The following is a 23,834-nucleotide window of genomic DNA, read 5'->3' on the forward strand; positions in this document are numbered from 1 at the left end:
GATCACCTGTCGGAGCATCGGGGTCACCTGTCGGAGCGCGGGCAGGGAGCGATTCATCAGCCCGGGGGGGCGAGAGGGTTGTGCTTGCCTCCTCCTCCTCTTCGGGAGCTTCCCCTGCCCCCATGCCAAGCTGCCAGGCTGCAGGAGGGGGAAGAGGCAGCCTGCCAGGTTCTTGTGGCAGCTGCTTAGGGGAGGGAGAGGTATACCTGGGCTGTGGTTGAAGGGAGCACAGAGTTATGTCAGTGGTTTAATTTGTGAGGCTGCGAGGGATCGCCTGGGTCGTTGGGCTTAGGTCGCTGCAGCCATGGCAAGGCCGCAGAAAAGTCCTGATCCCGTGGCAGGAGGCCCTGCCTCGCCTCCTCGCCACTGCCATTTCAACCACTGCCATGCCCCTACTCCCATTCCCCCATTGCCATTCCCCCACACACACACTGCCATTGCCCCCCACTTGGCAGCACCGTGTGGCAACAGCGATGCTCCTCCAATCCCCCGCCTGCTGCCCAGAGGAGAAGTGTAACACAGTGCAGGAGCCTCTACACTGGGAGGGAATGGAAAATATTTCAAGTGTTTGTAGCTCAACTCTGTTCCTTGCAATGGGGTGAGGGGAGGCAAAGAAACTTCCAAAGCTTGTCACAGACACCAATTTTACCCCAAGTGGATGAATATAATGTGCCAGATAGAGATCTGAGCCTGAGAGATGAGTCACTTGGGATGTCAGTGTGCACTGACATGGACTGGACTTTCTGGGCTTGATGGTCTTGAAGGTCTCTTCCAGCCTTGATGATTCTGTGATTCACTGCTGTGACAATTAGCTGTGTTAAGTGTAGTGGCTCAAAGGAAGGCAAAAAAATTGGGAACCAGTTTGTGTGATCAAAGGGAGATCTCTCTGTGTCCCTGCAGACATGCTGCAGGAATGTTGCTTTTGCACATGGGTGTAGTTGCAGTAAATACTGTGAAAGAAATGGACTACAGTGGAGATCCTTTCAAATGGCGCTGTTCTGAGAGCTGAAAACTGCACTGCATTAATAGTATCTACAATGAGAACTATAGGTATCATTTATGAGCGATTAAGGCATGAATGTAATCAGAAGGTGCAAGCTATAAAACACAGCATTTGTGCTATCTCACAACATCCTGTATGTATACATTTCTGAATTCATTCTTACTATTTCACCATACGTCCAGACAGGCCTGTTCTGCTTTGGCATCTGAACACCTTACGCAATAATCGTGTCATGAGCTTTGGAAGTTTTGCCCACAAGCACATCTGTTTATCAGCATCAGTGACTGAAATTATAAATGTAGCTGCTTAACAGCAAATTGAGCTACCTGGAGTTCTGGTCAACAAAACCAGACTACAGTTCCAGAACTGAAAGTTTTTAATTAAAACGATGAAGCAGGGCCAAGCTGCTACACGTTCAATACAAAAGTGCTGAAACCAAATCATTACTCTGAAACTAAAAGTTATGCTGCTTTTGATTATGTTGTGGAAGAAGTAGCGGAAATTTGACTTTCAAAGCCTTCTGTCCAAGGCTTTAATTTCTTACTTTGGGATCACCATTACTTCCTTAAAAAATTCATTCCACAAACTGATCAACCTGCAGCTTAGATATTTAGCTGCCTTATCTGAAAGGCAATGCCAGGTTTCATTGTAAGCTGCCTTCTGATTTGTAGGTTGTCTACTCAAAGCCAACAAAAGTTAATTGTAATTCTCTAAACAGCTCCAAGACCATGGGGCTGAAGTGATAGAACTGTTTGCATTAGTTTGCAACTGGTTGTTTACATTTAGCTGCAGCCCAGATTGCTTCCCAGAAAATTACTTTGCACCCCCAATGGCAAATTAAAGACCACAGTATTCTTTTTTCCCATGTAGTTAGTAAAATTTATGCATAAATTAATGCAGATACTGCGTTTATCCAATCTCTAAACCTCCAGCTGGAGAACTGTCAAGTAAACTTTAGTTAGTGGTCTTAATAACTAGTGATTTATGTCAAGGCAAGTAGTAGTATGTCTTTACGCTGTAAATCACCAAGAAATAAGCAAGAAAATGGGAATAAAAGTTACTGCTTAATAACATGCTCTGAGTGCTCATGAACTGGAATTGGACAAAGTACTGAAATTGGTACTAATTGCACTAACTGTACAAGTTTCTCAGTAGCATTTTGGTGCAGGCTGAGAAATTACAATGTATTTCCCGATTTTTCTTTAAAATGTACCATAAACCAGGAAAAATACTGGTTATATTCAAATCTGTAGGTTTTTCCATTGATTTTAATTGGATCAAGAGTGCAGCGGGGGGGGGCAGCTCTCTGAACCTCCTGGAGTTCTCTTCCTAATGTCTTATTTGCACAGTGTGGTTTTGTTCTGTATTGGGGAAAATAAAATTATTTGGGTTTATGTCTGTACTTTCAGATCCTGCGAAACTCTCCTGACCTATTTAATCTTTTCTAGGTGTCAATCATCAGCCAACAACTGTCACAATGAGTTTTATTGAATATGGAGATACCATAAAGGATGGTGACACAGCTATTGTGTTCTTGGGCCACGAATCCATGTTTCCTGTGAAAGTCCAGCATGGCACTGTAACACAGACTAAGTACGGGGTCATCAGGCACTCCACAGACCTCATAGGCAAGAAGTACGGCTCCAAAGTGACCTGCAGTAAGGGAGGATGGGTGTTCATTCTTCATCCAACTCCAGAACTGTGGACCATGAATCTCCCTCACAGGACACAGATCCTGTATTCCACTGACATCTCTATAATCACCATGATGTTAGAACTGAAGCCAGGCTCCATAGTATGTGAATCAGGTAATAATTACTATGTTGAAATCCTTTATTAAGAACTAACACCAACAATTCCATGAAAAAACTGGCTTTTCTTTATATTTTGCTGAAAGGTGAGCTTTTTCCCACTGTGATACAATTTTCTGAGCCTACACATTGAATAATTTTATTTCATGTGCACGTGTTACCAGCTGCTGTTTCTTCAACAACTGATGCTACCTCAGTAAGCTGGCCTCGTGTATGGATATACCTCTGAGTATGTGTTTGATTAATTCATCTGTTTAGAACAAGTATGTACACATTTTCACTTCCCTTTTCTAGAGCTGTTGTTAAGTACTTTAAAATGTTTTTAAATACACGATTTGAATCAAAAGTTGAGCTATGAATTTGCAGTTTCAGAGAATATAGTTGAGATGGCCTCATGGAAGAGATTCTGATGATAGGGTGTTGAACTAATAAGGGAAATAAAGTGGCAGTGTTTATATGAAGTGATACCATGTAAGTACATATATTTCGTTTTTCTCTTCCCAAGTGTAATCTACTTGTAGCACCACAACTACGTGCAAAATCACTGATATAATACAATGGATGATGTGTTCCTCAAAACTTGGTTTCATTTAATACAGCTTTCATGATTTTGCTTAATTTGGAAGTAAGGAGTGAAATTTTACATAAATATCTTCCTGTTACACAGAGTTTATAATAATGTCTTCGTAACTTTATTACTGCAGGCAGTATAAAGCTTGCTTGATTTGAGTGCATTTCTGTAGTTTGAAAAAATATGAAATGAGGTAGTTTGTCCTTGTTTTTTCTGGCTGTTTCCTTTGAGTGTTTTTATGAAGCAGTTTCATACTTCCCTTTCAAGCATAGATATGACAAAGGATCAGCATGACAGGACTGTGATGCACTGTACTTTCTTGCATTTAACATTTCCTGTTCCCACTCAAACATATTTTTGGGCAACTTTTCAGGCATAAGGACCACTTATCTCTGCATCCAGTTGTACCCTGGTTAAGAACCAGTACATTGAGCTGGTTGCTGTACAGCAGCACTCGAAACAGGCAAAGCCATGTGCAGAAGCCTCTGACACTGTGAAAATGGTTGGGTCCTTTGAGTTTGTAATTTGGTTTCTAGAACAATCGGGCATTTTTAGGTTTGTCATGGGGAGTAGCTTCATTAGGGAGCTCTTCACCTCTTTCCCTCCCTGCTATGTTTAGGGATGGGAAAAAACCCACAACAAATTAGTTGGGGGAGGGGGAGGTTTGAATTGTTCCATGTTCCTGCTCCCTTGGAATAGTCAAATGTACAGAGCAGCACTTAAAATGTTTTCAGTAACGTCAAAGGTGCCTAGAGAAAATGAAAATGTTACATTACTTGTTTATCTAAAGAGCTAAGAAATGGAAACATGTGATGATTTCCAAAAATGTTACAAGTCAAAAATCATAGCCACAAACAATTCTTTTTGCCAATGGGAAGCTGCCCCCAGGTTTATTTTAATGCCTGTGCTATCAATGTATTGCAACTTAAGCTGTCCAGGAAAAGTGAACAGTTTTACTGCTGAAGTTGTGCTTGTCTTGCTTGAAAGGCTCACTGTTCACAAAAAAAGGAAGTGCTGCATGAAATCTGTCTGGTTAACCTCGAAGCAAGAGATCTTACTGCAGATTTGCTTTGAATTACAAATTTTACAGACATTGACAACTAGAGCCTCCAGTGTGGTGATGTAATCTACTTTGGTGCCGTCCCAAATTAGATGGTATTCAGTGATCCAAAATCATTAGTTCTCAGTTAACCTCATGTGTGCTACACAGAACCAGCCCAGTGGCCATGAGTAGAAACAAGACAGGAAGTCTGGTCTAGCAATGACACTTGAGTCTGCTTCCTGCTGCTGCTGGTTCTAGATGTGTTTTGAGCATTAATTAGCATGGAGGTATGTCTTTTTTATTATTTGAAGTTGAACTTAAACACACAGTTGCTGTATGTACTGGCAAAGAAGGCTCTGTAAAGGGCCCAGGCTCCTTTCCCCTTGTCTTGCTGATTGGACTGTGGAATTGTGCCCTGCATTTACACAGTGTAAGCAAAGCAGAACTGTGCATTAGTCTCCACAACTGTGTGAAGAAAGGATTGAAAAAGTAAGATGAAATACCCTCTGTGTCGTGTTGTAATGCTGTGAATACGAGTATAAATGATCTTTTGTATGTGATTATTAAAATGGAGTAGAATAACCAGAAAGCTTAATTTTATATCACTTGAATTATATGGTTTAAATTGATTAGTCGTGTTTGTCATAAAAGATACAAACATATTAATACAGTTTTTACTATTTTTAATAATCTTTAATAAACACATAAAGAGCAAGCTTGTCAGCAGTACATGCATAATTAAAATGATCCAGGCATACTCAGTCAGGGAACTCTGCATCTGCCTGATGTTTCATTACGGGGGTGTAGGAATATGATCCTTTTTCTGTCTTCTGCTAATTTCTAATTTATAAAGGTATGTTAAGATTTTAAAAATGTTAGCACTAATACTGGAGCTAAGATCTATTGAAAGCATTGCTTTCTGGTCTGAGGAATTCCCTGCTTGGATAGTTTTTAGCAGCCTGATCTTCCCAGAATTAAAGGATACTCGAGAGAGCTGCTTAAATACCTGCTGTAAGTGGCCTGATAGTGTGAAAGTTTATTCTTGTCAGGTAACTCTGATCCAGTTTGTGTTCACTGCATGTGCAGCAACTGTCTAGATAAAGGAATAAGCTGAATCTTTCTTTTTTGTGTCACTCTCCAAAACTAGTCTTGATGTCAGCTTCCCAGGTAAGGCTGCCTGTAATATAACAACCCCATTTGTCAATAGATTTTGAGGGGTTTACATTTATTTTTATGCTACGTTGGAACCAATATGAAACCTTTCAGATATTTTTTCCAAACAAATGTGTGTTTTTCTTTCTAGTCTCCACAGATGGAGGCTTTTTTACTGTCCTGTCTCCCTGGTGAGACCTAAACAAATGTCTGTCCTAACCCTCAGAATTGCTCAGGGTTGCCCTCAGAATTACACAGTGCAGCACTGTGAAACCTCATTTAATCTGATAAATCTCAGAAATATTTTGGCTTTGATGGAGCATAGTATTTAGACAAAATGTAATTTAGTTAAAAGTACTTTAAGCACCATCCCAGTGATCCTTCAGCATTCAGCAAAATCAGACTCACATGAGCGAAAATGTTAATTGGATTTTTTTGTTTCCCTTCAGCTAAATCCCAAATTAAAAATTGCTAAATCCTATTCATTGCCACACAGCAATGGGTTTCTGAGCTCATGGACTGAATTTCTGAAGGCTGAGAACAGTGTTCTGGGTCCTCATGGTTTCTAAGTAAAGGGGTAATGAGAGCTGCTGCCCAGCCTTACACTAGAGCCTCTCAAAAACAATTATGAAATTTTCAAACTCACAGCCAGGGTATAGATTTTGTTAAAAGTACACTCATAAAAAATTAGTGACGACTTAATGATTCATGGACACTTAATAAATCATTAATAGTTTATTGTGGAGTCCCAGCAAGTCATCTGTCTGCTTATGACTCTTCTGAAGTGCTTATAGACTTTTTGACAAATCCTGCTCATGTCTTTAAAATTTTTGTGCCATAGGTATATGTAAATTGTTTGCAGCTCTGTCTTTAGTGTAATGGAAGTATTTGATTCTAGAATGTGCTCATACTAATTAATGTCTGTGTTTCGTAATGTCTCCCTTATCTACCTCTTAGCAGCTGTTCAGGTTAGAGTGAGAGAATTAGAAAACCTCATCCTTGTATAGCACCTCTTGAAGAATTAGAATGGCCTCATCAACACAAATGTCGCAGAGCACAGTATTCTCTTGCCACACCAAAGCACTGAACTGGCCCAGTTCTGGGGCCCTCAACAGAAGGACCATAAGGAGGACATGGACCTGTTGGAGCAAGTCCAGAGGAGGCCATGAAGATGCTCAGAGGGCTGGAGCACCTCTTCTATGAAGGCAGGCTGTTCAGCCTGGGGAAGAGAAGGCTCCAGGGAGACCTTATAGCACCTGCCAGTACCCAAAAGGGCTACAAGAGAGCTGGGGAGGGAATTTTACAAGGGCATGGAGTGATAGGACAAGGGGTAATGGGCTTTAAGCTGACAGAGGGCAGCTTTAGACTGGATATTAGGAAGAAACTCTACTGTGAGGGTGGTGAGGCACCAGCACAGGCCACCCAGAGAAGCTGTGGATGCCCCATTCCTGGAAGTGTCAAAGCCCTGGTTGGGTGGAGTTTTGAGCATCCTGGTCTAGTGGAAGGTGTCCTCCCTATGGCAGGTGTGTTGGAACTAGAGAATCTTTAAGATGTCTTTCAACCCAAACCATTCTGTGATTCTGTGATGATTCTATGAACCAAAAGTGATCACGTGAGGCATCACTGCAATGTATTCAGACTTGTGGCTGTCATGCAGCTGATGTGGAATGCTGTCCATACCCTAAAGTATTTGTTTCCAGACTTTCTGGGCTCACTTTCATCTTGTAATTTCACCTGACCACAAAGCTCACTTCTCATGCATCTCTGAACTTAACCATATTATATCCATTCTGTAGAAGACTCTTGAATCTCTAAGGAAATATTAGTTCTTAAATCCTTTTGTAGGCAGTGCCAGCCTACAAGCTTCCATACTATCCTTCTCTCAACTTCTCAGTTTGGTCAGTGAGCAGTGGCCCTCTCTGACCTCCAGCCTGCTGCCTAAAATTCCTGCTTCAGCGTGGTGTCCACAACAGGTAGGCAGGAGAGCGAGCTAATCTTCTGTAAAGGGAACTCCTGGACTGTAAGGGAACTTTTTGATTTGCTGTTTTCTCTTTCAGCCACCAGTTCATCTCCTTGAAATTCTCTCCCTCCCTCTCTTCCTCTTCCTCTCTGTCCCTGCTCTTGCTGTGTTTGACCTCTGGCACCATGATTTGTGCCCTTGACTATCTTCACAGTAGGATCTTTGGGTTAATTTCCATCTGATGCTTAATATCTCTTCATATATTCATTAAAAGTCATTAATGATTTTCTGGTTACATAAACTTGTCATGTACAGTGAGCAGTCTTCCTCTGTTCAGTGTTTCTTGACAGATTTTAGTTGTGGAGTTGTTAGCTTTGTCTAAAGATTAATTTTCCCTTGGTTTGAGGCTCCTTCCGTTCTCATAGCTGACTCATGACCCATCTTACAATTTGCTAGGTCTAAGTGGCGTAGCTAGGAGACAAACACAGCAACACTGTCATTGTTTTGTTGTATTTACTCATTTCAGAATATCTTCGGTAGCCAAATTTTGCATCAGAAGCTTTAGTTCTATTAAAATGTTACTAGATATTGTAGAAACCCAGAATTAAATAACATACTGTATACTTTTCTCTTTTCGTGTTTCCAAGCAATAAGAACCTATATATGCACTTAGGAGCTTATTCAGCTTTATTCCAAAATGATTTTGCTTAGGCACTGTAAACATCTATAGATCTTAAATCACGATTTGTAGTTCCTTTTTTAAAAAGAAGATCCCCTGATGAGAAATTTCTAGGGAAGGCAAGCCAAGCAATAGCCTGCAAAGAGGAAAGCTAGTGGAACACAGAATCAGGTCACTTATGTTTATGGCATGGATGGGATTCCAGGAGATTAGACAAATATCCCTTTGCAATAAGAAAAGCAGACAACAGAAAATAGTGTAAAAATGTACTCTGTATTCCATATCAGTCAAGCACTGTGCTCGATGCTGTGGTGACACCCGTGTTTCTCTTGATGGTATTCTGTGATGAAATGGCATGTGTTGTTTTTGAACAGCTCAAATGTTGTCCACTGCAACTTTGAGAAGGTGAGAAATGATCTTAACATGGACATTGTCTCCAGGTGGCTGAGCTGTGTGGAGGCTTCTCTGTGGAAAAGCCATTCCTTAAATAAGCAGAGAGTGAGAAGAACAGATCTATTGGAGGTCAGGGCCAGGATCAAGGAGTTCGCCTGGTCAGTAGTTTATTGTCTGCAATTGGAAGTATCACTGGGTGCTGAGCTAGAGTGTTTCATCTAGGTGTCCACTTGCTAGGATTGAAATCCTTCTAAAACTGCAGTATTTTCTTTGTCTTGGGAGAGGGCAGAAACACTCCCCTGAGCTTAAATGTGTTGGAGAAGGAGAAGGGCATGTGCCTGAGCCCAAGAAGGGCTACATCAGCCTGCAGGGTTGTAAGCCACCTAACCCGTATGGGTTTAACAGAGGATCTTAATTCCTGCCTTTGAACTGAGATGGACCACATTCCAAGTCTGCACACTGATCCCCTGCACAGTGCCACCTCCTCAGATCTTGAGCTTGGAGTGTGGCATATTGGGGACCCTACAGTGTCTCATTAATGCCTGCAATGCAGATGTCTGCTCTTTGACTAAGATGTTTGAGATCACAGAGTAGTCAGTGTGAAAGAGCATCACGTTTTCCAAGTGAAAATTAGCAATGACACAAGTGCTCACCTAAGTGAGCTCTAAAGGAGCAGCTGCTAAGAATGTCTTTGTTTTGTCGTTGTTTTACCTTTCTTCTGTAGAATCCATTCATGATTAATATGCAATAGTTAGATGGGCATTGTCCTGTGGTAGAGAGCAAACAGTCTTCAAGGCTATTTATAGTGCAGGCTGTCAGAAAGGGAGCATCCTGGTGTAAAAGTTATAAACTCTATTGTTCTAGCTGTCTTACATTGTTCTTCTAGGTCAAATGAGGAACAGAGGCATTTCACTGCACCTTTTGCGAATGAAAATCTGTTGAAGTTCTTCCAGTTCTTGTCTTGCCTCTTCTGATGTAAAATAGTTTTGACATTCAGTTTTTTGCCTGTATTTTATACAGGCAATTCAGCTATGATATCTCTGGTTTGGTAGCATTCTAGTACAGGGCTTCAGTAGTACTCCTTGCTGCTGTCCTGACTGATTCCCTGTCGTGCTAGAATACTTTCATTTCTCAGTGAAACTGGAAAGCTAGAACTTAGTGAAAACTGGTGCCTAAGACTCTTTGAGTTATTTTGCTGAATACTGCTTTTTTTTAGAAGTGATTTCAAAATAAGCACAAACAGAAATTGAAAATTAATTGAGAAGGTGGTGGGAGGACAGAAATGTGGAACATTGCAGATTTGCAGGGAAGAAGGTGAACATAAACATTCATTTCCCCTTCTACAACATCACGGAAACATAGGGTTGAACTCCTGACCTCTGTAGACAGTACTGATTGGGCCTTAGGGGCATGTGGTGAGTCTGGACTTAAGCCAGACTCTCATGTTATTAATGGATCACATCAAGTGTGCAGAACTATCAGGCACATGAGAGTAGAGAGTCATAATCATTTCACAGATCTGGATTCAGAATCTGTCATGTCTTCAAGAAGCGATTCGACAATGGTGTGTAATTCTTCACCATCTTGTTCTTTGTTTTCAGCAGTTTTGAGGATGTTGTTACAGAGAAGGCAGGCAGCATCGTCAGAAATACTCTCATTAACGATGTTAATGTGATAGAATTTGATATGTTAAAATGTGATACATATGTATTGTTCTCATGTTTGCAGTAGCCAGTCAACAATAAATAATTCCTGGCAACCTTTTTTAACAAAAGCTCTGCTGTAATACACCTGCAAGTAGTGACTTCCAGTCAGTCCTGAGTTTAGTTCAGGGTTTGGCTTGGAGTTAGTAAATAAAAAAGGAGTATCAGAAAAGAAGACAAAAAATCTTAATGGGTTTTCCTATGAAGTAGACAAACCATATCTTCTGTGGTGTTTTTAAGAGCAGATTTAAAAGGAAAGTGATTAAAAATGTAAAAGAATATGAACAAGGAAACTGGATACATGCACAAGCTGCCTCTCTCTTCTGCTTACAGCCCAGCTGTGCTGACAGGCCTTCTGTTCACTCCTCTAGATTAGCAGAGAGAGATGGAGAAAGTGTGCAGCATTACCCATTTGAGAGGTAAAATAATTAAATTCCCTCATTTTACAATAGTTCTCGGTTGTGTAATCCTCCCTTATGTCATTAAATGTAAAGGCAGAATTTCAGCCTTTAGCACTCTGTGAACAACAGTTCCCTGCTTTTGTCATTTAAAAAAAAAAGTCAATGGAATGCTTTTTCTTCTCTATGCACATATATCTTTGAGTTTTCTCAGCCACATGGCTGCTGTGCTCCTTTTGACCAGGGAAAAGTTTGTGTTGACATTTAAGAGCCTACAAGTGCCCTAACTAGATTGTTTTTGAGGTGAGCACATTTAAGTGTGTTTTGCTTTTTGTTTGCATTATTTCAATACTGGCACAAATGCCTGGATTTTCACTTTATTAAATGCATGTGTCACAGTTTCTCTCTTCCCTTGGACCTCTCTGAAGCCAGTGCAAAAATGTGTAGGTCCTTCCTCCCCCTCTAATCTGCCCTGCTAAAGCTGGGGGTGGGGGTGCCAGTCTGCCTACTGGGGTCAGAGCCCTCCCAGAGGGAAGCGGAGGAGCAGAGCCGATTGCGCGGTGGCGTTGGTTGATCCGGTGGCAAACTTGGGCCCTGAGCTCTGTTTACAGTCTGAAAGTCTCCCCTTTCAGAGCTGTCGGATTAAATACACTGCCACGACAGTGTTTCTCCCCTTGTGTGACTGGAGGGCAAGAACCTTGGATCTGTCAATGAACTTGGACTTCCTGTATGATTATGGAAAGCACTGCTCCAATTAAGCAGCTGTACCAGCCCCTGTGCCCCTTAATTAATTTCCTTTCTGAGCTGCTGTACGTCAGGTTCCGTCCCTTATAAGTGTTTTAAGATGTATGTTAGTTGAAAGAACTTGCTTCAGGTTGAAATTTAACCTGAACAATCATTGAAGATGGCTAGAAATAGATCTTCTTTCTACAGGAGAAATGTGTTCCCAGCACAGAATTATGAATCAATAAACACAGATAATTTGCTGAGGGTTTTTGAATTGGGTTGGTTGTGGTGTTTTGAATTTGGGGGGTTGCTCTCCTAAATGCCACTTGAGTGAGTAATTTGCAATGGGAATTGGTATATGGGTGTTTTCTTCAGTGAAAATGTTCGTTATTAGTCACTCATCTGTTTAATACTCCAGTGGATCATTTAAAATAAGTTTCCTAAATTATCAAACCAAAACAAGGAAAAATCTGTGCCTTGTTAGTCCCTGTTTGTACGTGGTAAATGCAGTTACCTACAGTTTCAGGTTTGTGATGGATCTCATTGCAGTAAGTTAAGATTGTGTAGGTGTGTGTGTGTAAGTGACACGTGAAAGCAGGTGTTTGGTCACTGTGGCTGCAAGGAGCCAACAGGCCTTAGTTTTGGATAATTTCAGTGTGAGTTGAGGATGTCTCTTAAGAGGTCTGGGCAAAGCAAACTCTGTATCCTGTAGGCCATTTGTTTGCATGGATATTAATAGGCTTTTCAAGCACGGACCCTTGCCAAAATCTTTTCTTTGTTTAATGAAGTGTTAGATTTTGAAAATCCGTTAAAATTTGCCCTAATCTCTTTTCACCCTAGAGGAGCCTGGTGCTTTGAAAAAAAACCCTCTCCAGTTAATTTCCCTGAATTTTTCCCATTGCATTTACTTCCTCACGCTCTCTTGTGGCAGTTCTTAAAGCTATAGCTGACCCTTGGCATTAATTTTTTACTCCAGGGAGATAGGACAGGTCCTGAGTTTGCCAGATGCAATGCTTTGAGGACCCTAAAGACTGTTTCCTAGGCCTCTTAGTCCCTCTCTCCCTGTTTCAGTATCTGAACCACTGGTTTCTGTTCATTTGGGTTTTGAATAAGTGTTCCAAGCAGGAGGACTAATGGAGAAGACTTGTGTTCTGATGTTTGGCATTGACAAAAGGCGTTTCATGAGTTGTTTGTCTTTTCTAGGTACAGGCAGTGGATCCCTCTCCCATGCTCTCATCCGCACAGTGGCTCCCACAGGACACCTGTACACGGTGGAATTCCACCAGCAAAGGGCCGAGAAGGCGCGGGAGGAGTTTCGGGAGCACGGGGTGGATCACCTGGTCACCGTGACCAACCAGGACGTCTGCAAAAACGGGTTTGGTGTCTCAAACATTGCAGACGCGGTGTTCCTGGATATCCCATCTCCATGGGAAGCCATAGGACATGCGAAGTCAGCGTTAAAAGCTGAAGGTAACTGCATTTATCTCTTTTTGTTCAGGAAGCACCGTGCACACACACATCTCTGCCTTTGAGCCATGCGCTAGATCTGCTCCCTTCCATTGTGTGATCACTGTTCTCAAATGCCAAAGTCTCTAGGCGTTTCTAAGGCTGAAAAACCTTCAAAAGGCATCTTCAATTTACAGTGGAAGATTTGAAAGGAGAAGAACAATTTTTTCCTACAGGCCTGTGCGAGCTGCCACAATTAGCATGGGCAGTTCATAAAAAAAACCCTTTGAACCTTTGTCAAGTGCATTTTGCTAGATCTGAGGTGTGTGGGAAGCAGAAGTAACAATAAATGCTGAAAGCAAATTTCTTGGGCAATTCAATGGAAAGGTGTTTGTATAAAAGGTGTTCAGCCTCAGTTCACATCAATCATTGCAGATTTGTGCCTATTTAACAGAGCACCCCATTGGTAATGTTAAAAAAAAATGTGGTTACACTTAAATATGCTTGCCAGTTTCTGCCCTAAATCTTTGCGGTTGGAGCGAGTGAGAAGTTTGCAGTTGGATGCAGTGGGAATGGAACATAAAGGCTGTTCTAGCTTATGCCAGTTATTCTGGGATGGTGACAGCAAGTGAGAACTGCTGTTGAGGTTTTGCACCAATTTCATCACTTTATTATGAATCTTTTCCCTATTGAAAAATAACCTTCAGTGAATAAATAATTCTTTTATCCTGGAATAAGTTTTCCCCTACTTAATGTTATATTAGTGTGGATCTGAACTAACTTGTGCCAAATTACTTCCACCTACGAAAGTGGCTTTTCTAATCAAGAGAGCATGGAGTGCTGAACAGTGCCCATGCTGGGACGTGAATTTAGTAAAATTAGATTGTGTGCCAAGGCCCAGTTCTTTGTTAAAATATGTAATCATAGGCCTGACTTCAAATGAATTGATAAATCTTCTTGAAATCACAAGATTTAAGCTTTATCTTAAAGGTCACTGAACATGCACTACCTTGCTGAGTCAGGACCAACCCCACTGTTAGGCTACCTCAGTTACTACTGAAAATTTTCTGGAAAGCTTTCTGATCCCAATATAGTACACACTTTCGTTAAAGGTAGAGTAAGACTTGTTAGCACTCTGTACCTGCAGTGGTTACAGTTCAATTTGTAGTTGCTTTCCAGTATGTCCTGGGGAAAAAAAAAAATCACTGCACTGTACAATGCCCTTCCCATGCTCAAATTATCTAATCTAGTGAGCACAACACTCAGCTGACTTCCCAGCTTAGAAGGCGCTGCATTGCGCAGACCAATTTGAATTATTTAAGTGGTGCATGCTTGGAATACTAAGCAGGGCTGCTTGAACAGTTCCAAGTTTTGAATCTTTGTATTACTACAGCCTTTAAAATCCTAGAAAAGGTATTATAGTCCCAAACTGGCCATACCATCTGGCTGTACTTTTCTGTGCTATGCTAAGTGGTTACATCTGCTTAGGCAATATAAATAATACTTCAAAATCCCACATTTTGTGTTTGTGAAGTGTCGTCATGCACTTTATGAACCACTCCAAAGGCGAAGTTGCTGATCCTTGCTGCAGTTTTTGCTGCAAACAGCCTCCTGTGTCTGAGATCTGGTAGTAGTCTAAGGCTCATCTTTTGGGCTTCATAGTACCTGACTGACTTGGGGCATTTTTTTTTTATTTTCCATAGAACCAAAAGCTGTTTTTATTTTCCATATAAAATATAATTGATTGCAGTAGTAATATGTGCATACTTACACGCTTTTCTGTTTTATTCCAAATCACGCAGGCAGTTTTGTGATCTTTTTACTGCTGCAAAATCTAAAATAGAACAGGTTATCTGTAACTGCTTCCTTTTCCCTACCACAGGCAGATAATTTTACAGTGCTCCTTTGTTTGTTTTCAAATAGTTAAAGCTCTTCTGCAGTAAGAACAGTCTGTGCACATACTGCTGTTACTCAACCTGAGGGTTAGTGCAGTGATAAAGCATCACTGGAGAAAATGAGTCCTGCCACTCTTTTCTGTCCACGCCCCCTCTCTCTCTCTCAGATCTGGACAGGGTCACATTTGAACCATTCACACTGTGGGTTTGGTTGTGATGTGCCATGCAAATATCACAGCTGTACTGCCAGACAGTGGTAATTTAGTACCTAAAGTCTTAAGATATTTTGAATGAAAGCACAGCTAAGCAAATTCAATATATAGCAAATTCAATTAAAACCACAATACCCATGGTAGAGTTCAGCTGAGACAGTATGTAAGAGAGAGTTCTTAACCTTAACAAAACCTTATCAAATCTGTATTTTCTCTCCTACTTAAGCTCAAGGTCCTGAGTAGTTGCAGCTTCTAGTAGGCTGAGTGTTAATGATCCTCTTTACAGAGTACATTTATCACTCACCGTGCCTTGCAGTATGCTGTAAATACACTACTTACAGCAGCTTGGCCTCCCATTTAAAGCAGTGCCAACCTCTGAAGAGCTGAAAGAATAAAAAATGGCACAGTAGGTTTGTGACTAGAAGGTTCTTGTTCTCTGGTGATGCACTCTGCCAACGCTCAGGTTTGCATCTCAGCTGCATCCTTTTGTGGTGATTTCACCAGTCATACTTCCAGCAGAAATGCTGCTTGTAATACCTCTCAGGCACTGCTGCACTGCAGAACCTGCTTTCGTTTCCAGACCTGCACTGTTTTTCTTTTGCAGCATCTGCTGATTAATGCTTTTCTGTAATCGTAGCTGCTGTTCCCAGTATCTGACCTTGGTGGTTTTTGCAAAGTTGCTGTTAACCCCTTCAGGCTAAATTTTTAAAAAATTAAGAAAATGAGAAAACTGTGAAGTAACAAAAATACCCTCAATATTCTGTAGTTCTCAAATGCCCTGAAACTTTTGACTCACAGTCATCTCACAGCTGAATACTGTAGTGCTTTGAATATAATTCTGCACCCACCTACTCTACCCTCATAAATACTGTCTATTTCTTCCCAGGCTGTGGAAAATGAGGGAGAAACTCACTGGTACAATACTTTTCATATAGATTTTATATTTTTAGGTAGGGAGATGAAAAAATACAGCCATATATTAGGTTGGGTTGGCCTCTTGCATTTTAAGTTGGTCCTTGGTGGTGTTTAACAGTCTGAGTCACAAAATTATTAAAATCACCCCTCTTTTATTGCCTTTCTTTCTTTAAAGATTTTACTCTTAAATTCAGACTTTCTGTTCCCTCTTGAGTATCATAAAGCCTCTAAATTATGAGTTTGTCAAATTGTGATCCTTGAGATACCACCTGAATCAGGCAACATGGTACTGTCAGTTCTCCCTCCCCCCCAAAAACTCTGCAGGTAATGTTTCCTTTGAACATCTCTCTGTTTGGCCTCTGCGTTTCCTGCCATGACAGAAGCCCTTCAGCAGTACTCTGTAGTACAGCTGGTTTTAATTTCCAAAGTCCTTTATTTCTTTCTCTTGTACACAAGGGACAGGTCTAGTTTGCATTTTTCTCCCTTGGCATAGCCATTGATTGTTGTCCTAACCTGCCAGGTTTGGTTATTACAGAGGCTGTATATAAGAGCATAAATAATGTCTCATCTCCCAGTCACCTGTGGTGCAGATAAGGCATTGCCTAGTTTAGCTAGTTTCAATTTTCATTTGGGCTTGCCTCCTTCCTCCCCTGGGATTTCAGAGAATACCATGTCCATATAGAAAGTCTCACTGGCTATTTTTCTTGAGCACCAGAGGTTATTTGTGGTCCCATTTTTAAACCACCCAGGTGTGGCTTTGAGGAGCAGCTGAAATCCGTGGCCATAACTCTCGCACCTGTGGTGTCTGAGTAGGGAGTACCCCAGGATGAGTCACACTGAGAAGGGGGCAGTGACATTGAGGCTGATGTTGTTTGGGGTCAGGCTACCACAGGAACACACAGGGAATGTGTTGGGGCAGGAAGAGGAGCCTGACAGTCTGGCATGCTGTCATCCTCCACCCGTGCAAGTGGTGCACTGGTTGGTATCACCACTTCTCATGTCCCCAGGATATTATTTTGGAACAAATGGATGAAGCAATAAATGCATGCTAAAATACCAGCACCAGCCTTTGCTTGTGTAGCACCTGCTTTGATTTCAAGGAGAATTAACTCAAGGGGAGATTAAAGATCCACAAACTGACTTTAATTGCAGCATGTACTCTCAACATTGAGAGGCCATCTGGTCTAGTGCAAAGCTGCACCACTAGGATCCAGGACCTGGTGCTAACCCACAAAACAGCTTCCTCTGTTTTCCAAGCACTGGCTGTTTGCTGAGCCAGCCCCAGTTGTTGTATTTTATGTGAGAGCATCACCCTGGCTTGGGTCTGTCAGGGATTGGTAGGTCAGGTGCACACAGTGGGCCTGGCCTGACGTACAAGTGACTCTCTCACGTGTAGAGAGTTAAGCAGAAGGATTCCTGCATCAAAATCTACACTGTGGAAAACCAGCCAAAGCTACTGGCTTTTACACGGTTTGTGAGAAGTAGTTCGGGATTAAAGTATACTTAAAGAAAATTGTTAGGTTTTCTTCCCCAATTTGGAGCCAACTGATTTTTAAATTTCCTTGTTGCATACTTTTTCCAGCCCATAGTAATGAGCAGGAATAAATTCCTTTTGGATGAAGCACCTACAAATGCAGAGGTTAAGGTCACATTTGCAGAAAAAATCACATCAAGATCCTATTAATGAGCTGGCAAGTGATTTGGAGAAAATTCTCTTTTCTGAATCAAGAAATATCCTTTAATTTCTTTCAGCAGCCAAATCCTCTAATTTCACTTGTCAGGGAAGCTACATCAAATCGCCCACGAGCACACGCACTTAAAGGACATTCTGTCCCCTTTTACAGAGGCAATATTTTTAGTGTCCTACTAGCACAGAGTAAATGCCACAGTGATGCTGCTCGGTGACTCTCCTGCCTCGCCCCTACACAGTGATAATGCCTGTGTGATTTTTTTTCTTCCTTGGGATCTTTGTAATGTAATCTTCCAATTATGACAGGTCAACCAAGTCTCAAAACCCAGAGCTGTGTTCTTTTACCAGAGGTAAAAATGCTGTGTTGTATTCTTTACATCACAGAATCATTTCTAAAATTACTGGCCCTTTTCCCTGAAACTTAATGGTGCTGCACTACATGTGTTCTTTTTGCATCTCCTGAATAATACTGGAATGATGAAAAAACTACAGCGTGTGTGACATATAACCTACAGAAGAGCACATTGCTTGGACACGTTTTCTGTATCATAAGCATGCACTGGAGTTCTTGTTAATTGGGTAGCACTGAGATTTTCCATTCTTGAAACCAAGTGCAGTTATTAGCTCAATAGAACTGGTAGAGGTGTTAGTCCTTGCTCAGACAAACCAGAAACAAAATTGTTTGTTGGAGTGGCACAGGAATATTCTGGGAACTGTCCTTGAAGAAGAAGCAATTTCTGAGGCACTGGCCTCTTGTAGAGTGCAATGGTGTGTCCCTCAATTACCAGCTAGATCCTGTCTGTTAAAATGTACAGTGCTATGTGGATTAAAATCTTCTCTTTAATTTGCCCCTTCCCTTAAACTCTCTTTTCTAATCATTGCAGTCTGAATCGTACTTCAGTTTTCGTATCCTCTCAACCCTCTTGCTGCTTACAATGGTTGCCAGGACTGTGTGGGCTTGTTCCAGCCTATGGATTTGGGACATTTAACCTCTCCATTAAATGCTTCAAACTAACTTGCTCCCTGTAAAATGGAAGGTAGAAAAAAACTTAAGTCTTTCATACAGTCTCATTATTCTCTTCTCCTCAACTGTAACACTTGTCAGATGCATTATACATGAATAAACACATTTTTAGACAGCTCTTCAGATCAAAAAGCTCACACAGCTTCCCAATGTGAACAGGATTAATCTCTCATAATTACTATATCAATTTATGATGACACATAGATCTCATTAACCAAATTTAGGAACGGTAGCTCTCCTAAAAGGAGATCTCTGAAAGAACACAAATGCAATTTGTGCAATAAAGTTGCCGTTCAGATGTTTTCACTGCTCACAAGTCTAGTCCACCCCCTTGTGATCCACAGACAGAGCAGGGTGCCCCAGTGAGCCAGTGAAGAGCGAGGGAGTACATGTCTTTTCTTCATTCACTGAGGAATCCTTGGCTTGGCAAGACAAAGCAATGCGTATTCAAGTCCTTTAAGCTCTAAAAGCCTCTTGGTGTCTAAAGGACAAGAGGGCTCTCAAAGAATCTGAGAACTGTGAATGCTGAAATCTAGATTTATATCTGTTTGGTGATTGTGACAGAAGGGGTGTTGCCTAGCTGGTAATCCTAGGGGGGTACAGAGGGCAGCCCACAGTGTGGAGAATTCAGAAGCATCTGGCCTATTGAAGATGACAGTGTCTCTGCTCCTAGGACAGATGAGCATGTCCTTCTGCATGCTGGTTTTCTACATTTTTTCTGGTCTAAACACACCATAGCAATTGAAACTTCCCAAATGTTTCTATTTTAGACAGCCTCTCACAGTCTGGAACTGCAGTTTCATTTTTGCCTTCCAACCTTCTGCTAATTGTAGCTTTCCAGTCTTCTCTTAATATCTGCTTAATCAAACAAATCCAGCCTGCAAGTCAGATCTGGCCTGCCTGATAGTGTGTACAGGAAAAAGCAGGTGGGACCCCTCTCCCACTTGTTAGGAACTGTAGGGATAGATGAGTGGTGAGTTTGCTTCTAAGCTATTTGTAGGTATATATATGTGGAGGGGATGTATAAAAATATCCAGAACAATAGGTATGAAAGGAGAAAAAACAAAATTGGCAGAACTACTAAAACCCACTGGATGGTCTCAGTTACATGGAATACCAGCAGTTCCACTGTTTTCTCACTCTTCATAGCTGAGAAGCTTCCAGCAGCGCAGTAAGTCGAGTAACATTATTTTTTGCGCTTCCCCTCTGGATATTGGCTATTGCAAGCAAGAACTTTCTTCCCAACCAAACAGCTTGGAGGCCTGTTTTCTGTAACCCTACTTCCCCCAGCAGTTGGGAGGAGGCAGGCTGATAAATCTTCACCAAGTTTGGTGTTGACAGTGCTGTGCTCAGCTGACCACCCCGAGGCACAAGGACGGGTGCTCTGCCTTTAATTGAAGCCTTGACAAGAACCGTAGGTGGCTTTGCAGCTTGTATGGCAACAGCTGTGTGCAGGCTTCTGAGTTTTTGACTGTAAATCTAGAGCATGTGAATTCAAAAGCCTAAACATATCTTAAACCCCTTGGAGTCGGAATAAATAAGAACAGGCTTATTGTAAATGTGAATATAATTCGCTTTTTTTATTGCAATATAAAACACCAAACCCAAAAAGCCTGAATGAAATAGTAGTAAGTCTCTGGTCGCTCTGCAAATTCTTGCTTTGCAGACAAAGAGTAATTGTGATCTGACATTTAGCTAAGTTAGACATTTGCTCAGTTCCCTACACAATAAGAATATAAAATCTTTTCTTTATAACAAATGTGCTTCATAGTAGCTTTCTAATTATGTAACAGATTTTTTTTTCTTAGCTTTTCTGTTTTACATCTACAGACATGGTAGAAGTGTGTAGTGCTTTGGCTAGAAAAGGTTAGCTGTCTGATTGGGAAACATTTTGGTACTGCTGGCCATCCTGATGAACACACAAATCTAATTTCATGGGAGCTAACGGACTGGGTGTGCAATTAAATCAGCATCTACAGACTTGATTAATGAAGTCACATACCAGCATTAATTTTGCAGGTGATTATTAGATTTGAGTTTTAATTGTCACTCCAGGGAATTAATTGTCCAGGGTACTTTGTTCCGAAGATCCATGGTAAGAACCCCTTGCTGCGGAGACTTTATTTCAGGACTAAAATTAAATCCTACTTAGTGTATGGTGGATTAGTGGTTGTGGAAAGAGTTCTTCCCCAGGCAGTACCCAGCACATCATTGCTGCACAGTAACTAGAGTGCTACAGTGATGCTTTCAGACCTGATGCTTTCTTTTTTTAGAGATCTGACTTGAGAAATGAAAAAGAAAAAAAAAAAAGGGGAGTTTGAGATAAAGCAGGCTTCATATAGTCCCAGCATAGCCTCTATTTTTAGCAGGATGCTTTGCTCTCACTTGCACGGGTTCTTTAACTACTTAGACAACTGGAGTTGGAAAGCTTGACTGGATCAGCCCGGGAGAGGACTGAGAGGGAATGCAAATCAGGTCAGCAGGCATTTTCACCTAATAGTAATAAGTAAAACAATGGCTAAAGCTGCATTGCCCAGTGTTCCTTCCTCCTGCACAAAAGCTTTTCAGGAAGGGCAGTTGCCTTGGGGGACACTGTGTCCTGGGTGAAAGCACATGCCCTGGCTTTATGGCAGACAGTGTCCTTATAATTCTTTGATCTGATTTGGCTGTGGCTTTTTGGAGTAAATCTGAATCATTCTATTCTCAGCTGCTAAGGTGACATTGTAGCACTTAGAAAGGTGTAAGGGGCCTATTAATACTCTGTATTTAGAATCAAAAATCAGAACTGTACACAGACAAGGAGACAAGTGTTAACTTTGTCACTTAAAAGTCCTATCCTAGAGTTTTACAGCATTTGCTGTAAGCCTGCCCGATGTTGTATCCAGTAAGCTTTAATGCTCAGGAGTCATGCTAGTCAGCTTGACTAAAAGGGTAAAGCCTTAACAGCACTCCATCTATGGCCTGGAGAGATCACTTTATTCTGCACACGCATACCATGGTTCCCAAATAAACACAGCCGCTTTTGTCAGGGGGTGTGTGCACGCGCGCTTGTACTCGAATGAAGGCAGCGCTGTACAGGGTATGGAGAATGACTTCTGGCTTTGTGTACGTGCCAGCTTCACTTTGGGGCCTCAGTCCAGAGCTGTGGATGGTGATTCCAAAAGAGTCCACTGCTCTGAAGGGATCGATTTTTAACAGTTTTGCTGTGAACAAATGTGGTGGGCAGCATTGGATGTGGGAGATGAATGAATTTGCTGTTGCGGTTTTTAAAGGGTCTGAAGTGGCTCGTGGGGTCGTCCGTGTTTGATTTTGTGCTGACACTTTAAACACGCAGAGTTGCCTCATGGAGTTTTTCTTGAGGAATGTTTTCACTTTGTCTGCATAACAGTAATTCTATGGGCATCTGGGAGACATTGAAAAAGATTAAAAGTGCATAGTTTTGGTTTTTTCCCTCTTTTCCAACACCTGTCTTATTTTGCAGGTGGCCGCATCTGCTCCTTCTCCCCCTGCATCGAACAAGTTCAAAGGACCTGCCTAGCCATGGAAGAATATGGTTTTACAGAGATTAACACCTTGGAAATTCTGCTCCGAGTGTACAATGTAAGGACAATTAGCTTGCAAATCCCTGACCTTGGAAAAGCAGCTGAGGATAATTCTGGCACTGGCTTTGACAGCAGCAACGCATCAAACCAAGGTAGCCCGGGTGCTAATCTGCAGCAAGGGACTGTGCAGTTCAAAAGTGGCGTGCCACTGAGGGAGATGGTGGGGCACACTGGGTACCTGACCTTTGCCACCAAGAGCCTGGTTTAGTACAAGCTGAGTTCGTGCCGTCTGGAGTGGGTTCTGTGTGTGTTCTGTTTTCATGGCGCTTTTCTGTAAGGCATCCAAATTTTTACTTGTCAGGGAATTCCATATATAGTCAGATTTAGTTGGAATATGCTTTGTTTAAATAGCACACAAGCATTAACCAGAGCAGCATCAAGGGAATGTTGAAATTCTGGAATGGTGCTCCACTTGCTGTCAGAAAGAAGATAAATTAATAGTGAATGGTCATTCAATGGAATGAGCAGAATAAAGATTTCTTCCGATAAGAAGGCAAAACAAACAACATACAAATTGCAAAGAAGTTGGATTTTTTCCTCCTTTTTTTTCTGAATTACTTTCCAAGGTTCATGGGGTTTATTTTTTCCTAGCACCACTAGACACTTTGGTTTTTAAACTCTTCTAGTGTCTGTGTTCCTCTTAAAAATGTGAAAGTGCCTCCTTCCTCCATTTTAGATAAGGAATTTACAAGATTACAGAGTTGCCAACACAACTGTTCACAGAATTAGTGTTTCCTTGGAATAGTGTTCCAGAGGATTATTGGCAGCGCTCAGGAACACAACCTCTTACTCCATTCCAGACTGGCATTTGCAAATCATTTCAATTACACAGAGGTCAAAGAAGCGTGGTAATTAATGGATTTAGTTTAAATTGGTATATTGTGCTCATCAGTTTGTAGTAGAAATTTGAACCTGGATCCATACTGTCACTTTCTAATGGAACATCCACTTTTATAGTTGATGAATCCACTGTGAAAATTCACTGAACAGCTGGTTAATATTATCTGAACACCTCTTTGTAAGTGGCTGAGGTTCCATTTGTTTGGTGGTTTCTTTGCATTATGGTGTATTGTTTTCCTGCAGCTGAATGACAGAAAGATTGCTTTTGGCAGGATTTCTGTCTCCAAATTGCATCAATAATGCATACTTAGTAAAATCCTCAACCAGCCTTATTAATTAAGTTTTCAGATCATTTACTCTTTGGTCTTCCATACAGAGCTGGTGGGTGTGATGAACTGTTTGAATGCTGGATTACATTTTGTATTTATAGATTAAAATAATTATGCAAATTTACTAAGTTCCTCCTTTATTTTATTTTTGAAAGTAAAGTCGCAGATATTTCTATTCCAGCCACTAGTGCTGTCAGTCAAAGCGTTTAGCTGTGCTTTGCCTTCGGTACCTGAACATATTGATTGCCCTGTAAGAGAAACAGCCATTCATAAACTGCTGCCTGAACATTTAACCTGATATCCCTCCCCCATTCTTGACAAAAATAAACAAAGCTAAGCTTTTAACGTGTTATAGCAGAACGCTAATCCATAACGGTTTAAAGAAAGCTCAACCGATCACGACAGCAAAGATAAACTGCTGAGCAGATTAAAGGCAGAAAGCA

General features: G+C 41.3%; 1 protein-coding gene across 7 annotated transcripts in view; it reads left to right on the forward strand.

The window, feature by feature from the left end:
* The window catches only part of TRMT61A (tRNA methyltransferase 61A), a 28,127-nt gene extending 4,612 nt beyond the window's left edge, over positions 1-23,515 (forward strand). For 6 of the 7 annotated variants that reach the window (XM_032692274.1, XM_032692268.1, XM_032692275.1 and 3 more), the window contains exons 2-4: positions 2,452-2,811; positions 12,642-12,908; positions 22,102-23,515. In XM_032692274.1, coding sequence (XP_032548165.1) covers positions 2,481-2,811; positions 12,642-12,908; positions 22,102-22,430 — 927 coding nt within the window. In that variant the 5' untranslated portion in view covers positions 2,452-2,480 and the 3' untranslated portion in view covers positions 22,431-23,515. Of the gene's footprint in view, positions 1-10; positions 201-2,451; positions 2,812-12,641; positions 12,909-22,101 lie in introns of those variants that run through there. The other variant, XM_032692271.1, reaches the window with a different exon arrangement.
* Positions 23,516-23,834: the final 319 nt, after the last annotated feature.

Source organism: Chiroxiphia lanceolata, chromosome 6 (genome assembly GCF_009829145.1).
Source record: "Chiroxiphia lanceolata isolate bChiLan1 chromosome 6, bChiLan1.pri, whole genome shotgun sequence".
Classification (NCBI taxonomy): Eukaryota; Metazoa; Chordata; class Aves; order Passeriformes; family Pipridae; genus Chiroxiphia; species Chiroxiphia lanceolata.